The 22,183-nt window shown below is 42.9% G+C and overlaps 1 protein-coding gene across 1 annotated transcript; it reads left to right on the forward strand.

Moving 5' to 3' along the window:
• Nucleotides 1-13,913: 13,913 nt before the first annotated feature.
• Nucleotides 13,914-19,326, forward strand: LOC126175295 (cuticle protein 70, isoforms A and B). Its single transcript, XM_049921962.1, has 2 exons — nt 13,914-14,066; nt 18,931-19,326. Exons 1-2 carry the CDS (start codon nt 14,055-14,057, stop codon nt 19,234-19,236), a joined length of 318 nt encoding a protein of 105 aa, XP_049777919.1. The 5' UTR covers nt 13,914-14,054; the 3' UTR covers nt 19,237-19,326.
• Nucleotides 19,327-22,183: the final 2,857 nt, after the last annotated feature.

Below are 22,183 nucleotides of genomic sequence, written 5' to 3' on the forward strand. Positions count from 1 at the left end.
CCTGGGGTATCGGCGAGGACCATTCGCAACCGTCTCCATGAAGCTGGGCTACGGTCCCGCACACCGTTAGGCCGTCTTCCGCTCACGCCCCAACATCGTGCAGCCCGCCTCCAGTGGTGTCGCGACAGGCGTGAATGGAGGGACGAATGGAGACGTGTCGTCTTCAGCGATGAGAGTCGCTTCTGCCTTGGTGCCAATGATGGTCGTATGCGTGTTTGGCGCCGTGCAGGTGAGCGCCACAATCAGGACTGCATACGACCGAGGCACACAGGGCCAACACCCGGCATCATGGTGTGGGGAGCAATCTCCTACACTGGCCGTACACCACTGGTGATCGTCGAGGGGACACTGAATAGTGCACGGTACATCCAAACCGTCATCGAACCCATCGTTCTACCATTCCTAGACCGGCAAGGGAACTTGCTGTTCCAACAGGACAGTGCACGTCTGCATGTATCCCGTGCCACCCAACGTGCTCTAGAAGGTGTAAGTCAACTACCCTGGCCAGCAAGATCTCCGGATCTGTCCCCCATTGAGCATGTTTGGGACTGGATGAAGCGTCGTCTCACGCGGTCTGCACGTCCAGCACGAACGCTGGTCCAACTGAGGCGCCAGGTGGAAATGGCATGGCAAGCCGTTCCACAGGACTACATCCAGCATCTCTACGATCATCTCCATGGGAGAATAGCAGCCTGCATTGCTGCGAAAGGTGGATATACATTGTACTAGTGCCGACATTGTGCATGCTCTGTTGCCTGTGTCTATGTGCCTGTGGTTCTGTCAGTGTGATCATGTGATGTATCTGACCCCAGGAATGTGTCAATAAAGTTTCCCCTTCCTGGGACAATGAATTCACGGTGTTCTTATTTCAATTTCCAGGAGTGTATTTAAGATTTTCCCAACGACATTATAATTCTTTCACACGGGGAGAAGAACTTGGAGCAACTATTGAACTAATTGTATAGTGCCTTGAGTAGCAATTACAACATAAACATTAATCAAAGGAAGCAAGCGTAATGGATTCCCAAGTTTTAAAATGATCAAGGAATCAGTCTTTGTTAGAGTGTTTAGCACCTTTTCGAATCTCCTCTGCTTTATCAGATCACCACTCCTTCAACCTGATTTTCTTCTTGGCGAAGAGGAAGTTGCCACATGGAGCTACGTATGATGAGTTCACTGAGTGGAGAACCGTCATCTTGTTTTTAGTCAACAATTCTTGCGTAACGTAGGACCTATGCGGTCATGGATTGTCGTGGTCGATAACCGTGTGACCTAGAGGAACGAAATATTTATGAACAATCCTGCCAGTATCAGAAATAGGGACCAACAAAGGCTTAATGTTACTCATGTCGTGTTGTTCTTAGAGGAGGTGAAGAAAGTCTCTTCCATTGCGACGATCGTTGCTTAGTTTTAGAGTCATAGCCGCAAATTCAGCTTTCATCACCGGTGACAACCTTCGTATGGAAGTTTGTGTCAATTTGAAGCAGTTGTTCAAGTTCTCTGCAGGTTTGCCAACAATGCTACTCCTTACTAACTTGAAGTATTAGTGACACAATCTTCAACGCAGGTCTCCTCCTCATCATCATCATCTTCTTCTTCTTCTTCTTCCTTATCTTTTCCCGTTTATTCTGCGGAATCGGCGTTTTTGTATGGGATGTGTCAATGTTAGTAATAGATTGTGGCCGGACGCCCTACCTTACAGCACCAATCACCCTGGGATGGAATCTGTGTATTCCATCTGTCTGTGTCTAGGCTAAATGTCATCGTCAAGCGTAAGATGGTTTTATAAATGTTTGCGTAGCGTGTAGCTGAGGCTTGACATGGATATCATCTAGTTATTTTCCTAATTTTGTCTAGGAAACCGCCTAAAAATCAGATCCAGGATAGTCGACTCACCAGCCCTCGTCTTTAATCCGCGAGACGGATTCGACTTTTTTTTTTTTTTTTAAGTAAGCTGAACTAAGCTACACGAAAACAATTGCAGCCTAGTGACGACTTCAAGATTGTTTTCTCGAAGAACTGCATTCCATTGAGTCCACGATCATGTCCTGATTGTCCTGTACGTTGTTTTCCAGATTTAGTTGACGATTTGGGCTTCTCGTAACTCGCCACTCGCCTGACGGTGCATACTTGAATTTGCATAATGGCGAAGGTAATCTCCTACTTTTTTTAGAATTAAACTCAAATGGTACTTCACCAATTAAACAGAAATGGTGGTTCCAGGCATGCGTGTTGCCCCAGAGCTGAAATATGCCTTTACATTTCTCCAAAAACGAAACAAATTCTGAAGGCACTAACAGTACGCCGTGCACTCATAAATGAATAAGCTTTCTGAAGATTTAAACATGGGCGTTATGTGAATGAAAAGAATGTTGAAGATACATATCTTCCTTTTAGGATAAGAATGCATGTCTTAAATCAAATTCCTTGTGTAGTGCGAGAGGACAGTAAGATACGACTACGTACGTAGACGGCGTTCTATGCTTTGTCATGTTAAGTTCATTAATCAATAGGTTGAATGTCGTTTCTGATTTGGATAAACAGTTCTTCCAAAGCTATATTGTTATCAGTCGTACAGCTCATGATGGCAAGATTATGTCGTGTCCATTGCCATACCTTGTTAGCAGCGTCGCAAGTAAAACGGTGAAATAGAATCTCAGACTGCTGACAGTCCAAGCATTGGTTGTTATTTGACAAGCCGATCCTGAAGAGACGCTCATTTGTGCTTATGGCGTTGTATGAAGCGTAATACCACGTAGCTCTTATGTGCGACGGTAAGACTGTAACATGAATATATCGGCAAACTGCACTCCAAGTGATTGTGGGGAAGTTCTTCGCTAATTTGCTTATACACTTATCTTCCGTCACCACTTTATAAATTTCCTTACTGGTGTAATTCCTTACCGTTTGTCTGATGTAGCTGTTTTCAATAATATATGTTTTAATATGCAACAACCTATAATTAATATGGCCGACCATAACTGGCACCCTGTTGTCTGGAGGAGACAGCGCATTCACAACGTAAGCTGTGAGATTTTCATCATCTGCTTCTAGTGCCTTTGGCGCCCTAGATATCAATATAACACTGCATTTTTATCTAACGTTAGTGTGACCTAAACCATCTTATGTTTAAGGAAGGGTCATGGTTTGATAATCATCCCTAAGGACTCGCCCTCTCCATATGAACTACGCTAGAGGAGATCGTTTCCATTATTGTTGGAGGCAAAGGGAAAATACTTGCGAGGTAGTACATCTTAGGAAGTATGGAAGTATACCGAGATTTATCAGCGTGGTTTTTTTTTGTTTTTTTTTTATCACATATAGAGAACGGGTGGAACTCTCTCTTAATACCGCTCGGAGACTGTTGAGCTTCATTTTCCAATTCCATTTCCAAATGTCTTGATAAGACATTTGCCAAACCGTATCCCCAGAAGTTTGATGATATCTACTTGTTCAGCTGGCCTTGATTCAACGAATCCTATCCCTCCGCCTACCTGTAAAATGCTTGGTTTATCTACGTTAACTTTAGCTCCAGAACAAGAACTATATGTTTGAATCGCGTCCTGTATCTTCATAACATCTATTGGATCAGTCACGTACACGGCCAGGTCATCAGCGCAGCATCCACATACATATCTGTTGCCTTCAATTTCAATTCCAGGGAACCTGACAGGTAATGATCATAGAAGAGACTCGATTGATAACGAGAACAGCGGCATCGATAGGGGGCAGCCTTGTCGTATCGACCCGAGGATGGGAATTCTTGCTGCGCATTGTCCATTGACAAGAATTCTTGACATCTTGGGTTGTCGGGTGTTCTGCCGGATATCAGCGTCGTACTTGCACGATATTTCGGTCACGTAGCTCGTGGCCTTCATCAGATGCGACCTGAGACTGCTCCTCGAGTGGACCTGGTCCAGTATTTATGCCTAGGACATAGGCATAAATACTGGACCAGGTCCACTCGAGGAGCAGTCTCAGGTCGCACCTGATGAAGGCCACGAGCTACGTGACCGAAATATCGTGCAAGTACGACGCTGATATCCGGCAGAACACCCGGCAACCCAAGATGTCCTTAGATCGCCGGGAAAGCCTGAAGAGTTACAAGAATTCTTGAAGTTACGTGAGTGTGTAATCGCCTGATGATAATGACAAAAATGACTTAGTTTCGATTTTTGATCTGACACGTAGCAGGTAGTTATGACGGACCCTGTCAAATGCTTTGCCCATGTCTAACCACGTGATGGCCGCTCTGCAGTTGGATGGCGAGGCGACGGCCGTTACATACCGGTATTCCTCCAGTGCTTGTATTGTCCTCCTTGGGACGGCACACCTCTGATATTGACCGATGAGGCGACCAGCAATTGTGTTCTCTCGACGAAGCAGTACCCTAACAAATAAATTGAAGTCTGCGTTTAGGAGCGATACAGGATGCATGGTTTGCAAACCATTAGTGCTTCCACTTTTAGGAACTGTAAGTAAACTGTTTAGGTTCTTATATTGGTAACGCCACGTAGCGCTCTGTATGTAAATCACTGGCTGTGCTGTGTGCAGTCTGTGGCTAGTTTGCATTGTTGTCTGCCGTTGTAGTGTTGGGCAACTGGATGTTAATAGCCGTGCGGTTCTGGGCGCTACAGTCAGGGACCGAGCGACTGCTACGGTCGCAGGTTCGAATCCTGCCTCGGGCATGGATGTGTGTGTTGTCCTTAGGTTAGTTACGTTTAATTAGTTCTAAGTTCTAGGCGACTGATGACCTCAGAAGTTAAGTCGCATAGTGCTCAGAGCCATTTGAACCATTTGAACAGTTCTATTGTGTGTCTTTCCCACCGCTTCTTTTCAAAACCGTAGCTTTTAAGTAAAGATCGTATTTTAGGTTTTGCGTGTGTTACCCACCATTCCAGCTTAGTTCTGTAGCGCATTTCCCAACATTGCTTTAACCCGTTCAAATGGTTCAAATGGCTCTGAGCACTATGGGACTTAACATCTTAGGTCATCAGTCCCCTAGAACTTAGAACTACTTAAACATAACTAACCTAAGGACATCACACACATCCATGCCCGAAGCAGGATTCGAACCTGCGACCGTAGCAGTCCCGCGGTTCCGGACTGCAGCGCCTAAACCGCACGGCCACCGCGGCCGGCTTTAACCCGTGCTCCAGCCCAGTGTCCATCAGGTGTGAGATACTGAATTTCCAGACACCCCTAAATGTCCTTTTCCTTGGAATATTAATCTTAGCCACAACTACCAAATCAGGAACCGGACTTTGGAACACTCTTCTTCAAGAAACCAGAGATATTTAGTTCTTTCCAAGCATCAGAAGACAGTTAATGGCCCACCTTCTATCACAGTAGCCATCTCTCCCATATATTAGTTTGCAGCTCACTTTCGTCAGTCCGACTCCCCCACAACTGTTCCCTCCCCCGTGTTGGCAGAGTTCTTTCTTTCAATACTGTTCCTTCTTTATAGCCACAGTCACTGATATTTCAATCTTCACGTCCTTCTTTATTCCTTCCGCTTCTGTAATACTAAACATGTACTCATATATGCCGCACTAATCTATATCATCCTTAATACCCTTTGCTATTATTGTCACTATTATTATTATCATTGCCAACTATTATATTCATTCCTGTTACTGCTGTCAACTGTTATTATCTTTATGTCTACTATTACTATTATTATTATTATTATTATCATTCCTGTGAATGTTTTTGTAATATCTTTGGTATGTATTGTTCCAGGTGAGATGTAAGAGATGACCTTAAGGCGCTGATCTGGTCAAGCTAATTAGGCAATAAATAAATAAAGCGTTATCTATAATAGGTTGTTTGAACATTTTGTGCATTCCAGCTGCTGTTTCTACAAGGTTAAATCAAAGCTTTATATAGGCACACTGCTCTTCCATGTTAGCCACCACAAAACTGCAAATTCACGGAAACACGACAACAAAAATATGCTGACCAACAGCAAACAGGATCGCTCAGCACACGGTCACTTTCTACATTCAATCAAGAAGGACACGCGGGGCACAACTAATGGTATTTTAGTGCAGCCGTACCCACTTGCAATCAGAACTCAAATTTCCGGTATTTTTGGACAACGCCTCGTTAACTGATGACGACAGAAGCAAATGGGAAATAAAATGCATACAGGCAACAGCAAAAACGCCTTTCGGAAATATAACATTTTAACATTGGCCTCAAATTTAAGTGTTACGGCATCGTTTCTGGAAGTATTTGTCTGGATTGTAACCTTATTTGAAAATGAAACGTGAACAATAAACAGCATGGACAAGATTCTTTTGGAATGTCTGAAACGACATTTCCCGCCTTCGACTGTAATTATTTTCGACTACTGAATAGTCTAACACGGAAATTGTCGTTTCAGAAACCTGGAACGGCGTGGTGTCTGCCCAAAGAAATGTGAGGTAACATAAGAATGTTTAACGCTTTAAGCGACGTAAGGTTATTTTCAGCATAACAAATAAATACATGTCAGTATATTCTCTTTTGGAATAGCAATGAATAAACCTGCTCAATTTATTATTTGTTTTTAAGACAATCATGAGGTATGCAGTGGTAAATACTCATGTCAATGAGGCTGTAGGAAAAACATTTATACTTGGTAATTGGAGTTGTGTTGCAGGGGTATATATGTTTATCAGTGTCTTTTAAAGGGTTAAACTTGGCAAAAAGAAGAAATACACTATCTGGTCAAAATTTTCTGGACACCTATCACTGGGGCCTATGCTTCGTCTTTATGAGAGCTTCAACTCTGCTGCGGAAGCTTTCAGTGAGGTGTCTGAATGTCTGTGAAGGAATAGCAGCCCATTTTTCTTCAAGTGCCTTGGCCGGAGAAGGTGTAAGTAGCCTGTTTAGGTTTTTATGCTGGTAACGCCAGAATTTTGAGAGTGGACGATCTGGACGTGTGTCCCTCAGAAAGAGTAAATTTGTAATATTGGATATCATGGACTGATATATATATATATATATATATATATATATATATATATATATATATAAAATGACTTTTGAACACTATTAAGGTAAATACATTGTTTGTTCTCTATCAAAACGTCCCCTTAGAAAAATTATGCATGACTGTGCTTAAACTGACACACAATATTTTTAGCGCAACGGAATCTGACTTTCAATAATCCCTACAAAGGAATGGCCCTGACTAACATTAACCTATACCTTTCACAAATCACTTACCTCACAAAAATCTTCGTTACTCGAACTACTGCAATACAGCGACCGCCACTACTGCCAGCTAAATAAAAGATGCAAACTTCTGAAGGCACTAACTACTGATAGGCACAGTTAGCAAATGAAAGATTTTGATAGAGAACAAACAATGTATTTACCTTAATAGTGTTCAAAAGTCATTATATATATATCCAATATTACAAATTTACTCTTTCTGAGGTACACACGTCCAGATCGTCCTCTCTCAAAATTCCCCCATATCCACCACTGCTGGCGGCTCACCTCCAACTGCGCAACGCCACGCGCTGTTAACGGCCAACTGCCCAACACTACAATAGCAAATTACAACAATGCCAACCAGTCACAGACAGCACACAGCACAGCCAGTGATTTTCATATTGAGCGCTACGTGGCGTTACCAGCATAAAAACCTAAACAGCCTACTTACAAAGGTAGTGATATTGGACGCAGGGGTCTGGAGCTAAATCAACGTCCTAACTTAGGCCAAATTAGTTCCATTCACTTCAGGACTGAATGTGGGTAGACCAGCCCGTTACAAGAATTGTACTGTGCACAAATCATTGCCTCATAGATGCTGCTTCATCATGAGGTCCGTTGTCGAGTTGATAGAAACAGTTATCATTCCCTAACAATTCCTCTCGTGTACGCAGTGCACAATGCTGTAAAATGCGGCCGTATCTTCCACATTTAGTATTTTCTGAAGCGCAGTAAGGCGACCACACCTTAATCACGAAAACCACTCCCACACCGTAATACGACCTTCTCCGTACTCTTGATACTACACATGATGGTAGTAATGTTAGTAATGTTACCCTTCGCCAAACGTAAACCATTCCGTCAAATTGTCAGAGGGTAGTGCTTCATTCGCCACTAAAAATCATTCGTTTTCAGTCTCCACAGTCCAGTGGCGTCACTCTTTCCACTGTCTCAAGTATTGCTTACCACTGACTACAGGAATGTGTGGCTTATGAGGAACTGCTCGACCACGCGATTCTTGTACAGCCACACCCCCTGTACGTCAGCATACGAGGTCGGCCTGATCTAGGTTTAGCTGCAGCTTTTCCTTCGGGTTTCCACTTAATCACATCACCAACAGTCTACACTGGCGGCTAGAGAAGCATTTAAATGTTCCTAATGTATGTATTACTCAGGTGACATCCAATGACTAATCCCCATTCGTGTTAATTAGCTCCCCTGACGGCCATACTGCTTCTGTCTACTGCTCCTTCTTTTTCTTCTGCTTATTCTGTATTTTCATAGGGTCAGCTTGTTAATATGGTCTTAACAATGTTGATGGTAGAGGGTGGCCGGATGCCCTTAATGTCACCACCTATCTCCGCTATCACGCTTCCCCCCAGTAGGGAATTTGTGTACCACATCTGTCTGCGTCTAGTGTTAAAAACCATGTGAAATTGTGTGGGCGTTTTCCAAATATTTGCAAATCGTGTAAGTGAGGTAGGACGCGGGTGCCAGCCCGGCATTCACATCGTCTGATGTTGGAAACCGCTTAAAAACCACATACAAGCTGGCGTGTACACCGACCCTAGTAGGTAATCGGCTGGGCGAATCCAATTCGTGGCCGGAGTGCCTCTCCGAATACCAGAGGCAGTGTGCTAATGCCCATCAATCCAGATGGGTCCGTTACTGCTTGTCTACTGACAATAGGTGTCCCTGCGTCATTTGGTACTGGCGCGTCCTCCTTTCGTGACATCTAGTAGTCTATTAAGCATTACATTGAGATGTTTGGATACTTTTGATCAGATAGTGTACGTTGCAGCAGCCATGCAAAGAAGGAGAAACTTGCACACGATGGACTATCGGAGCAGAGATACATCAAACTTTTTGTGGTGTCACCGCCAGACACCACACTTGCTAGGTGGTAGCTTTTAAATCGGCCGCGGTCCGCTAGTATACGACGGACCCGCGTGTCGCCACTATCAGTAATTGCAGACCGAGCGCCACCACACGGCAGGTCTAGAGAGACGTACTAGCACTCGCCCCAGTTGTACAGCCGACGTTGCTAGCCATGGTTCACTGAGAATTACGCTCTCATTTGCCGAGACGATAGTTAGCATAGCCTTCAGCTACATTTGCTACGACCTAGCAAGGCGCCATTACCAGTGTAGATATTGAGATTCTATTAATGCATCATCAAGAGCGATGTTCTACAAATGTGAATTAAAGTTAAGTATTCCAGAAGCTACGTACTTTTCTTTATAGCATTCATTACGTATCCAGTTTCAGACCTCACGCCAGCCTGCGTGAGTTTAAGCGCGTGCCTTTCGGCTTCCACTCATTGTGTCTAGGCTGTCTTGTCTAGTCACAACACTTTTCATTCCACATTTCTTCTGCAAATACTAGGAGAAATACTTTACGAATGCTTCATTTCCTCAGTTTCCTTTGGAACTCAATCAATACAAATGTTTTTCATTTAGACTGATACAAGACCTTTGTACTGCATTTTATTTTCACAACTGGCTGGATACTGAATTAGAATTTTTGAATTGGAAGTGATTTACGACTTTTAACTGTGAAGTCATAAATGGAAGTTAATAAAATACTTTTACGGCCAACTGCCGAACAGACACCATCAAACATATATGAAATAAACTTTCCGGAAATTTAATAGTAAATGTTCTTAGTTGTATTTTCTTCTCAGTGCCAGGTATTTTCCCTTGGTGGGAGGACTGGGCTGGGGTCCTCTGAGCCTCGTGATGCGAACTGGGGAACTAACTGAGTGAGAAGTAGGGACTCCAAGGTCTAGAAAGCCGACAATGGCCAGTAGAGCGGTGTGCCGACCAGGAGAAGGCGGGAGGGCGCCCGCGCTCCTGTGTGTGTGTGTGTGTGTGTGTGTGTGTGTGTGTGCGCGTGCGTGCGTGTCTGTTGGTGTGTGTGTTTGTGATTGTGTTTGTGGATTTAAGACGCTCAGTATCGTGGTTATTAGAGGCTTTGCCAAAGAGTCACATTCACATTAATTGTAATTAAAATTACAATCATTTTAATTTCCACTTACATTCACTTACCTAATCATGAAACATGTAAAATTTCAAATTTCCCAGAAAGATGTCAAAGATGTGAAGTTTATTTAAGTGCAATACAGTGAAATGTGTTCACAATGTCGCATTCTAATTATAAAATAACAATAAAATATAATTTTAAGAGTATCTGTGATTTTACTCTTCAATGGATTACAAAGTTTTCCAAAAGAAAGTTTTTTAATTAAGTCTTAAACTCCACCCATTATCTGCAACATATTCACTGAGCTCTGATAGGTTGTTGAAATCTTGTGTATCCAATTATTTAGCCCTTTACCCCTCTGTGTACCAAATGCAACCGTTAAACAGTGAACACATGGTGTGTCGTGGGGCGATCACTCTGTTTCTAAAAAAGTTGAAAAGCCACGATCGTTTAAATATCGTTTACTAGATGACCGGTTTCAGCACTCTGAAAGTGCCATCATCGAATCTGAAACGTTATAAATGTTAATCCACGTTTCAGATCCGATGATGGCACCTTCAGAGTGCTGAAACCGGTCATCTAGTAAACTATATTTAAGCGATCGTGGCTTTTCCATTATTTTATTAACCGTTAAAGGTTCTGTTTGGTCCTGGTATTATTTTAGTGCTGTTCTCTAGTTTTGAAAAAAGGAAAATGATCGTGATAACAAAGGACATTAATTAATATACACGTTGTGAATTTGTACTCAAAATGCAAAGTTTTTGGAAGGGTTCTACACAATATTGCCTAGAATTATGCCATAAGTAGATATAATTCTTACAAGCTTCTGTATTTTAAAAATACTGTCCCTTTAAGTTGCATTTCACCAGAAAATGATTCCATAAACATCGGCAAATGTAAATATGTAAAATAAACCAATTTCTTCATTTGAAGCACATTTAACAATAATCAACAGCATAGTAAACGTATACGAACTAAGGCGCTTAATTCTATACAGTGGGTTTCCAATTAAGGTTTTGATCTACCTGCAGTCCCAAAACCTTAACACTTTATACTACTCGTATTTCATTGTTTGAGAAATCCATTTTTACAACCTGCTAAGTTCTGTGACAGGCACCGAATCTACAGGGTGACAGTCATTGACCTATGTGAAATAAAATCGTCATAATTTCTGAACGGTTTGCGTTAGGACGTTCGAACTGAATGGTTGGCCGCGAGGCATGATGGGAATTAGTATGGGCTGTTTTGTTTGGTTTAGCGACGAAACCGACTTTCAGATAGGTTTGTCAATAAGCAAAACTGTCGCATTTGGGGGGCTGAGAGTCCGCATTTAGCGATCGAGCAGTTTCTTCAGCCTCAACAGGTAACTGTGTGGTGTACAATGTCCAGTCACGAAATAATCGGTGAGATATTCCTTGATGGCACGGTGACTATCGAACGGTACGTGAAGGTTTTGGAAGATGACCTCAATCCCATTATCCAAAGTGACCCTGATTTCGACAAAATTTGGTTCATGCAAGACGGAGTTCGACTCCCATCGGAGCAGGAGAGTGTTTGATGTCCTGGAGGGGCACCTTGGGGACTGCATTCTGGCTCTGGGTTCGCCTCGATTGGCCGCCATATTCTCCGGATCTGAACACATGCGACTCCTCTTTGTGTGACTATATTAAAGAGAAGGTGTGCAGCAATAACCCCAGAACCACTGCCGAGCTGTAAAGAGCCATTCAGGAGATCATGGACAGTAGGGATCTCCTGACAGTTCAGCGTGTCAAGCAGAATTTCGCTATTCGTCTGCGCCACATCATCACAATGACGGCAGGCATACAGAACATGTCATAACCTATTATGTTGAATAAAGTGTGTGCACACCGTAGTTTGTAATTAATTTAGGTTTTTTCATATAGTTCAATAGTTATCACCCTGTATGTGCCGAGTTCAAATGGTTCAAATGGCTCTGAGCGCTATGGGACTTAACATCTGATGTCACCAGTCCCCTAGAACTTAGAACTACTTAAACCTTAACTAACCTAAGGACATCACACACATCCTTGCGACTGTAGCGGTCTCGCGAATCCAGACTGAAGCGGCTAGAACCGCTCGGCCTCGTCGGCCGTATGTGCCGAATCTTGTGAAAATTTAATAATTATCCAATTGCCTTGAACCCTCTGCTGATATTTTCGAATATTTCATTAGCGATCTGTTTAGTAAGGGGCTGGTAGTTTTTTTATTCCTATACTTGTTTCTCTGCAAAAAGGACAAAATTTCCATTTTCTTGAACTGCAAGTGGAAGATCAATTGAGCCACTGAGAATCATATAGGCTCAAAGCACAGAAACAAAAGTTTTGAAAAAAATAGATATTTGTGAAAATCAAATTTATAGACAAACCACCACTCTCATACGTTTGAAATGTTTTTTAACCAGTTCACAAAATCGTATGCCTCCTATAAAAAAGTAATACATCCGCTTTGTTACGAAATATTAATTAATATTTAAAATTATATTATTAATGTTAATTCACAAAATTTCCAAATAGAGGATAGTGACAATAGTGTCCTTTTTATACTTGTTGAGTTTGTAATTAATGTGAAATAGAACCAGACCAAGAATAATGGCTACTAAATGCTCCACACACACAGAGTTATGAGTTTTTCAAACACTCCACGGTCCTCAATATCAGAATTTTCAGTAACCCTCTGCTGCAGTTGTCCACTGAAGTGGGCAACTGTTAACATAGTTTCTTTGGAGTTTTTAATCAGCCCTGTGGCTGAGAATGCACTCATGGCACAGGTCCAGCACGGAGCATCCACTGGTGTAGACTGGGTACATTTGCAGCCTCAGGACTGATTGAAAACGCCAAAAAAAAAAGGCATATGAGCAGCTGTCCACTGCTGTGGGTAACTGCATGGCAGGGTTAAGCACATTTTGTGGGTTCAGATTCAGACAAAACTGCAGGTATGCCTCCACTTATGAATATTAGTACTATGTACATGATGTGGATACTCAGTTATGTTTGCCGGCCAGAGTGGCCGTGTGGTTCTAGGCGCTGCAGTCAGGAACCGAGCCACCGCTACGGTCGCAGGTTCGAATCCTGCCTCGCGCATGGATGTGTGTGATATCCTTAGGTTAGTTAGGTTTAATTAGTTCTAAGTTCTAGGCGACTGATGACCTCAGAAGTAAAGTCGCATAGTGCTCAGAACCATTTGAACCATCAGTTATGTTGTCAACCATAGCTAACAATTGAGCTGCTCAGAGGTGCGAAATACTGCTTTGTTATTTGGGTCCTTGTGGCAGCAACTATCCAAGAAATCAATGAGACAGCTTTCGTGAGTGTTCATATAATTATACACTGTGGGGCTACAGATAAAGATAAAACTGGTTCACCACAAGATCAACGCATATTAGGAGCAGGCATACATGCTACAGTGTCAAAATCGATGACTTTGTAGTTTAGGCCCTTGTGGTTCTCAGTGCCTCATTTACATATGTCAGAAAAAACAGAAGACCATAAATCGACCCCTGTGGTACGCCCTGTCTGGTCTCTTCAAACAGCAGTGTAGTGCGTAGCTGCTGCGACAGCTGGTCTCTGCGAGATGTATGGATGCCCAGAAGGAGTGCATAGCGGCACGCGCCGTGCTGCCCCCGTAACGAGGCTCATTAAGAGATCGCGTCCCCCCGGCCCAGCCGTGGTGGCACCGTGAAAGGAAAGCCTTGGCCATCGCCCGTCACCGCCGCCACTCGCCGCGCTCCAACCCCGGCCCTGGGCGACGCGCCGCTATAAAAGCGTCGCGCCTCAGCTCCGTCGGCACCGTTCGCTCACAGCCTCCTACAGTCCACCGTCTCCGACGCCACAACCCACTCCGACATCATGTACAAGCTGGTGAGTCCTACTCGCTACCTAATCATTAGTCGTGGCTCTACATCTCTGACTGTTTGTGATTAGTGGTCACATTCAGAGCAGGGCGTCTCGCAGATAAGTTTCGTATAGCACTTTCATTTTTAAAGAAATAGATGATGTTTTATGGGAGCAATAGTACATTGGGTATGGTGAAGAGTACACAGTGGAAGTATTAGGTGGAGGTGGGGTACAAGTTTTCCAGTAGCACTTGCTTGAGCATTTGTTGCTACTATGTAGTACAGGCTACTTATCTTCCAAGCACTGATAAAATAATTCTGTTGCCTTGGCATTCTCATTTCTCTTCATATTAAGTACCGTCCACGTACAAAACACTCAGCACTGGTTAAGCGTAACATTGCTACTGTTGTGCATTATACGGTCACTGTGAAATGTCGATCTCGTGAAATCGTTCTTTTCAATTCTGAGTGCACAGTGAACACGTAAAGATGCCTAGATAAATGCTATCTCCTACCAAGTGTGAGGGCCTGGTAATAAATTTCGCCTGATGCCTTGCAGCCTGCATAACATATCTGCCAAGCCTTATCTTCTTCATGACAATTCTCGGCTGAACTCTACGGGGTCAATGAACATGCCCCTGCTGCGTTTTCTAAGGGAAGGGTTTGATCACCTATAATACAGATCGTAACTGGCTTCCCTTGAGTTTCGTATCTGCCCACATGAATCGCAGGCATTTTGGCACAGACAACGAGCTGTAGACCAGCACAGAGAATAGGCGTAAAGCGTGGGTGGCTGTCTTCTGTGACGACGGTCTTGAAAAGTTGGTACAACGCTACGGCAAATGTCTAAGTAGGAGCGGCGACTATGTGGAGAAGTGGCAGAAAGGTGTAGCTAACTGTTGCAAATAAAAGATTTTTGATTTTCACAGTGCTTTCCATTTCGAGACCTTACTTATCTCGTACATATTGCCTCCGTAGGATAAACTGCTGGTCTTCCACATGAACTTTGATATGCATTACATAAAGTTGTCAAAATTGTTTCGTGTCATGCTTCAGTGTTTACGAAATTTGAAGCTATTAAAAGAAACAAGGAATACTACAAGAAGAATCATTGGAGCACTAAACAACCAGACTCATAGGCAGAATAATATCAAGATAGTGATGAGTTAGGCCTATTACAGTACTCTAAATTCTTGTAAGACACACTTGTCTGTGCCAACTGGCAGCAATATACTCATTTTTATGACAATGTATCTCCCCATTTTCGAAAACCTTTCAAACTTACATATGTACAGTTGTCTGCATAGCGGAAAACTTGAGATACCACGTTTCCATATGTCTCGATGAGAGAAATTTGTCAGTTAATGAACTGACTGGAAATGGGAAAAATAATTTGGTTAAAAATTAAACCGCTGAAGTATTAGTCTAAACTCCCTGTTTCGGGATCAATTCCTTGACGTACAGCCAGTTGCAGTCAAGTAATTCAATCGTTCCAGCACTGTACTCGTATTCCAGACGAATTAGGTTCGATTAGCCGTCTACATTAATAGTTTAGATTGCTCCCTTAAATCGTTTCAAAAATTCAAATGGCTCTGAGCACTATGGGACTTAACTTCTGAGGTCATCAGTCCCCTAGAACTTAGGACTACTTAAATCTAACTAACCTAAGGATATCATACACATCCATGCCCGAGGCAGGATTTTGAACCTGCGACCGTAGCGGTCTTGCGTTTCCAGACTGTAGCGCCTAGAACCGCTCGGCCACTCTGGCCGGCTAATTCGTTTGAGCCGGATGCCTGGACGCTTTTTTCATGAGACTAAGATCCACTCTTCACTCTTCCTCCTCTAGCCAAAACACTGCTATACTTCTATCAGCATCTAGACAACGAGATGTGAAACTGAAATCACCCTGTAGTTTGAGAAACTTTGGTGGTTGCGCTCGTATACATGTTAAAAGGAGCTCATTACACGAATTAATAAGATGGTTCGAAATAGTTCCTAACGTGCCTGTCTAACATTCAAATGAACTAAGAAAGTTTCATGGTTTCTGGCCACTGAAAGTGATTCAAAAGAATAACAATTCTTTTTTTTCTGTCATGTGGCGCTATGCTATTCGTGTCGGTATGACGGTACGAAGATAAGGACAACATAACACCCAGTCCCCGAAGGCTGAAAATCACCGACCCGACCAGAAATCGAACCTGGACCATTTCGGTTAGCGATCTGCGACGCAGCCCCCGCAGCTACCGAGGCGGACTTCCCTTAGAATCTTAGTTTTCTCTGTTGAGTCTTAGAGAAACGCCTGTTCTGCGACTGCCTCAGCAGGTACTCAATTAGACGCTCGTTGTTGCTGTTTTGGCGCGCTCTACTTTCATCACTGGAGAGCGGATGACGCGTGCTGCGTGTAACCGTGGCGACCGAGAGTCGCACCACCGCCGGATAGCGGCAGCGGCGGCCGCTGTTACGTGAGTCGCGATTCCTCGGGCCGTTCCCCACCGGTGGAGCGCGGGGCAGAGGCGCGCCGACTGGCGGTAAGGCTCCTTTCACTGCCGGCGCGCGGCCCGCACTGTGAGAACGACCGAGATCACGGTGACAGCCACTCCCTCGTCTCTGTTTGTTCCTTGACACTGACGTGGGAAGCCAATGGCTGCTGTATTTCTGATAGAGACACTATGAGAGCATCGCGCTTAACACGTGTTAATGACATCACGAATTGGGACCAGAGGACCACTAAATTTGACTTTCCGATACGAAACTCTCACCAGGCCCAAACCGTTACAGTGTTAGGACGTAGTGCACAGACCGTAGTAATTAAGAAAACTGAGACAAATTTAACAGAAAGAAAAAGGACTAATTTTAGACTATGAGTCTTAGTACTAAATACAACAACAAACAGTTCGGCAGCCTCGGCAAGCTGAGCAAGTACAATGTACACTGTTTGGTTTTGTAAAGCAGTTCACGTTGAAGATTCATCTTGTCTTGTAGTAGGGATGAAGCGCAAGGCACAGAAATATTTACAAGTCCTACTTCCCAGAAAACCGATGTCAGCAAGAGAGTAAACATAGGCCGTGAAAGCCAACATACTATGATCAAATACCTATTAATTTCCTACAGAAACTGAATGAAACATGTGGCACATTGAGGAGCCCATCAAAGGCATAAAAGCTTATGCCTGGACCATCGAAACTACTGCTTTATTTCCTCTTTAACACTCCGGATTTTATTATCAGGTATCTTCATTAATTGGAATGCTCAAAATTTTGGTTCTTGAAACTTGCCTTCCAAAGTCGACTGTATATAACATCCTAAAATCTAAAATTCGCTTCTCTCTCCCAGAATAGCATAAAACGTTTTTGAAATAACTATAGACATTGCTGTTGCCTTTGGGTAAGAAGTGTAAATTATCAATAGTCCTTCTTGACCCTAGGCCAGTGAGTACGTCATATAGGAAATCTCGAAGCTACCTATAAAGTCTCTGTTTATTTCCAGGGCATCCCTTCATTCTAAATTAATTACATACATTTTCCGGCTGTTTTATTTCTCATCAAAGACTCGTATCGTAGCCGCGTCACTTGTGTCACAGAAGACATTGCAGTGATCAAAGCAGTCCATTTAGCAAATACAGGATCCACCTGGCAGACATTGGTTTAGCTGTCCGTCATCCCATTAAATTACTTGAAACGAATCACAGTTGCTTCTTACCGATCCGATGTTCTGTCAGACTCGTTTGAACTGCTTCTTTATCTCTAGAATTCTTGTCATTGAAGGAAATCAAAACTATATCACTGTAACAATTTCGTTCTGTCTCCTGCTCCACAAGTGTAAGCTTTCTCATTCCAAGTTTCTTGCAAAATTTGCCTTTCTTCTTTACAAACACAAAAGATTTAACAAAAAGCCTCCATGAATGTGCTCATTTAAAGACTTCTGTCACTCTGAAAACGCACATTTTGCTAGAGCAAGCCGCTTTCCGATTTAGAGAGTGATTTGCTGTTTAGAGAAATAAAGCTGCGTACGTAGCAATACTTGCTACTTTTTCAATTTCAAACAACCCCTCAAAGAAGGAAATAGGTGTGGTAAGAACGGTGGGTTAGTTTGAAAGCTTCTAATAAGCAGTAGAGCTTCTGATAGCCCACAAAAAGCAAGGAAATACCGATCGTTACTCTTCTTAACCTGACGTATATCTAAAACGTGTGGATTCTACTGAAAGTTCCTTCGTAACTACTGAAATAGATTTCCTGACTATGCTTTACCCAAGAGGATGCTAGGGGGGAGGCGCAAATTGTTTTAAGATTTCATGACAAATTATTGTGGGTACACTTGCTATTAGTCAGCATCAATTACATGTTCCGCCTTTCTTCAAACTGATACTGAATTAATGTCTGTGATGAGTCAGGACTCGAGTTCTATTTGTGAAGATAATGTTTTTACTAGGTGGCGAGGGAGGGGGGGGAGGGGAAGGCAGCTGCTACCCTTTACGTCTCCAGCTGGGAACGCCTTTGGCTTTGTCGTTATATAAAACATGGATATGTCTTTACTATCTTTTCACTATTTACCTTACAATCTTTATACTCACACGATCGTTTCGTACATGTCTCGTTCTTAACAAAATCACGCATTCTGCTTAATACAAAGACGAAGCAATGATAAAAAAAGTTGTCCTACATGACCCTCAATGGCCGATATACTGACACTGTTTGTTGCTATGGTCATTCCTTACTGAGCGATTCAAACATTGGATTTAAGACCAGTTGTCACTCCACTGGTCAATGGTGTATATTAATACCCTGAGAAAAGGGTTTCTGAGAGAATAAGATGGTCGCCATCAGTGGACACCATCTACCGGCCGGCACAGCCTGTAGCGCGCCGCTAACCGCCGCCTCCACCCGCAGGTGATCCTGCTGTGCGCCGTGGCCGCCGCCCACGCCGGCTACCTGGGAGGCTACGCCGCCCCCGCCGTCGCGGTGGCGCCCGCCCCAGCCTTGGCCGTGGCACACGCGCCCGCCGTGCCGGTGGCCACCTCCTACGCCAGGATCCACCAGGTGACCAACTCGGTGCCCGTGGCCGTCGCCGCCCCCGCCGTCGTCAAGGCCGCGGTGCCCGTCGCCGCCCCCGTCGTCGCCGCCGCCCCCGTCTTCGCCGCCCACGCACCCCTCGCTCTTGGCCACGGCTACGGATACGGCGGCTACCACGGCTAAGCTAACACCACCACCGGCAGGCACCGGGCCCGACTTCTTCATCACGAGGCATTACTATTTAAATAAAAAGCATCACACATAAGCTACAAATGTCGTCTCTTATTACAACAACCTCATCCCTGATCTGCTTTACTGAAAGTGTCACGACAATATACTTAGTATTTATCCCTCAAGAGCTATATGGCATTAATAGTTATCTTTAAAAATCATGTAGGAGGGCAACAGTAATGGCATTGGAGCTAATGAGATAACAGTCAACTCTGTGTGTTAGAAAAAAAAAATGTTTACTTAAATCGTTGAAGATTTTGATCTGTAAGGCCACATTCTTTCCATAAAGCTACAAATATCACAGTGAGCAAGGGCAACTTATAAGACAAAAAATAACGTAATAAAAATTATTTAATTCCACTAAACTGTAGACATAAATGCAGAGCTCTGGAAACCAACAGGCAGATTAAGGAAGTCTTACAAAGTATTGCCGGGAAAGGATCAGACATGAGTGTATCAGACACGAAATACACAAGGAATTCGTTTCAAATATCCTAGATGGAACGTTACAAAGGAAGAGAGCCCGAGGAAAACAACGACTGGCAATTTTACATAATTCACGAGTTTAATTACGCAAAACTGAAGAAGTTACCTTCTAATAGAGCAGGGCCGAGAACAGCCAATCAATCGAAAGATTGATGATGAAGAAGAAGATGAAGCTACAGCGCTCACCCGCAAGCTAACGGAACCAGAGGTGACGAACAGGGCGGATTTACGTATAGGTCCACTAGGCACGGCGCCTTAAGGGGGGGCGGCATTTTTGCTCTTTACCCATTTTGACCTTTTACGTTTTAAAATAACTGCCCTCACAAACGACAAAATTTTTAATATTGTTGAACAACTTGCTAGTTTAAGTAAGCCTTAAGAACGAAATTCGAAAATACTATCACGGAAATAGACATAGTTAACTTGGTGACTGAATGGAAATTTAACACTGGGTTTCTGTCTGATACCATCTTCATGATTGTTCAAAATATTATGAAGTAAGCTGTTAGGACGGCAATCTACAGTACAAAGTGTGAAACGTTATTATTCCGAGAATATTGTCGGCTTCTACTTAACCCTACCATATTTTCCCTGTGAAAATACCGGGCTCACTGAAAAGCTGTGATAAACTAATCAGCAGTTTCTTAAATACTGTTACTATATCTGCCGGCCGCGGTGGTCTAGCGGTTCTGGCGCTGCAGTCCGGAACCGCGGGACTGCTACGGTCGCAGGTTCGAATCCTGCCTCGGACATGGGTGTGTGTGATGTCCTTAGGTTAGTTAGGTTTAAGTAGTTCTATGTTCTAGGGGACTTATGACCTAAGATGTTGAGTCCCATAGTGCTCAGAGCCATTTGTTACTATATCTGAGCTCCGATTTAATGACACCTGCTTAACAAAACATGTTGATACTGGGGATGTTTTACATTTTTTAACACATGTTTATACGAAAAGAACATAAGCAGACTATCTAATTAATGTGTGAAATCCATTTCACAACAGTTTGAAAAATTTTATTTATTTATTTACTTAGTTACTTTTTTGGTGAAAAAAGAAGAAGAAACCAACTTTCGTTTGCCTCATTTATTGTGCTGCAGCCTACACGATATCAAAGTTCCCACTCTGTGCAATCGAATAGTAAGTGGCATTGCAAATTTTATATTAAACTTCTTAACTAAGCTGTTTTTTCTTCGAGGAAAGGTTATTTTTATTTTATGTTGGAACAAAAGATGCATTTGCGTGTAGACATAACAGCAGCTTTCACACAAATGACAACACACCACATCAATATCAACAAGACTATTTAAACTTTGTAGTCTGTCTTCTCTGCCAAAAGAAACCAAAAGAAACCGCTAAAATGTTATAAGAATAAGTGGGATAAGACTCGATCCAGCGCGCCTCACTGTAAGAAATAGCAAAAATTATTTGCTTTTAAAATTAGAAAGACAGTGTCAAGACTATTCAGAACATACATGCGTCCCAGTTAAAATTCCGGCGACGCGGGAAACGGAAGCCAAAATAGGGACTGTCCCGTTTTCTTTACGAAACGAATGCCAGCCGGCAGGTGCGCTTCTACTGTTCACTGACAACAGAGAAACAGACAACAATGAAATTAAATTATTCTGCATTGTCGTTCTTTCATAGCACAGTTACGTCGAGTAATCCAAGTTGGTCAGTTCATCGCTCCGTGTTTAAACGAAAAATCTTTGTGCTCGTGTGCCGTGTTTAAAGAAAAAAGCTGTGTGCTCATGTGCGGTATAGTACGACTGGAACTGGATACAGTCTTTCTTTCTTTCCTTCCACAATTTTTTTTACTGTTGGTTGACAATTTTGTAAGTGCTTTAACATGCATAACAGTGAAGAAAGCAAACGTGCAAAATTAAGTGGGGTGGCGTTTCGGAAATTATCGAAGGAAAGGCGAGAACGAGAATCCATTACTCTGAAAACGCTTGACAGAGTAGATAAATTTTTCGCAAAAAATTTTGCTGGTTCGATGTCGAGTTCAAGTAGTACGGGTGATATTTGTGGCACTGTAGCTGTTGTAAAAGATGTAAATACAGACGAAACAAAAGTTAAAAATGAAGAAAAGCAAATTGTTTCTGATTTAGAGTTTCACAAAAAAGTAAGTGTCGAGTCAGACACTGCAAAAAGAAATAACCTCGTTAGTTATGATCCTGCAGAATGGTGTGTCAATGAATGAACACTCAACATTCTCTTACAACGTGGCATTAATCAAATTTGTAACGGTGATTTTACTAATTAAAGAAGATCAATAGTCGATAAAACCAGATATTTGAAAAAAATTTATTTTACTGTAAACTTTTCAATGGTGAATCAACTTGCCGTGATTTTCTAGTATACTCCTGTAGCAACGGTATTGTTTTTTGTGCACCATGTAAAGTGTTCGGAGGTAAG

This window comes from Schistocerca cancellata, chromosome 3 (genome assembly GCF_023864275.1).
Source record: "Schistocerca cancellata isolate TAMUIC-IGC-003103 chromosome 3, iqSchCanc2.1, whole genome shotgun sequence".
NCBI lineage: Eukaryota > Metazoa > Arthropoda > Insecta > Orthoptera > Acrididae > Schistocerca > Schistocerca cancellata.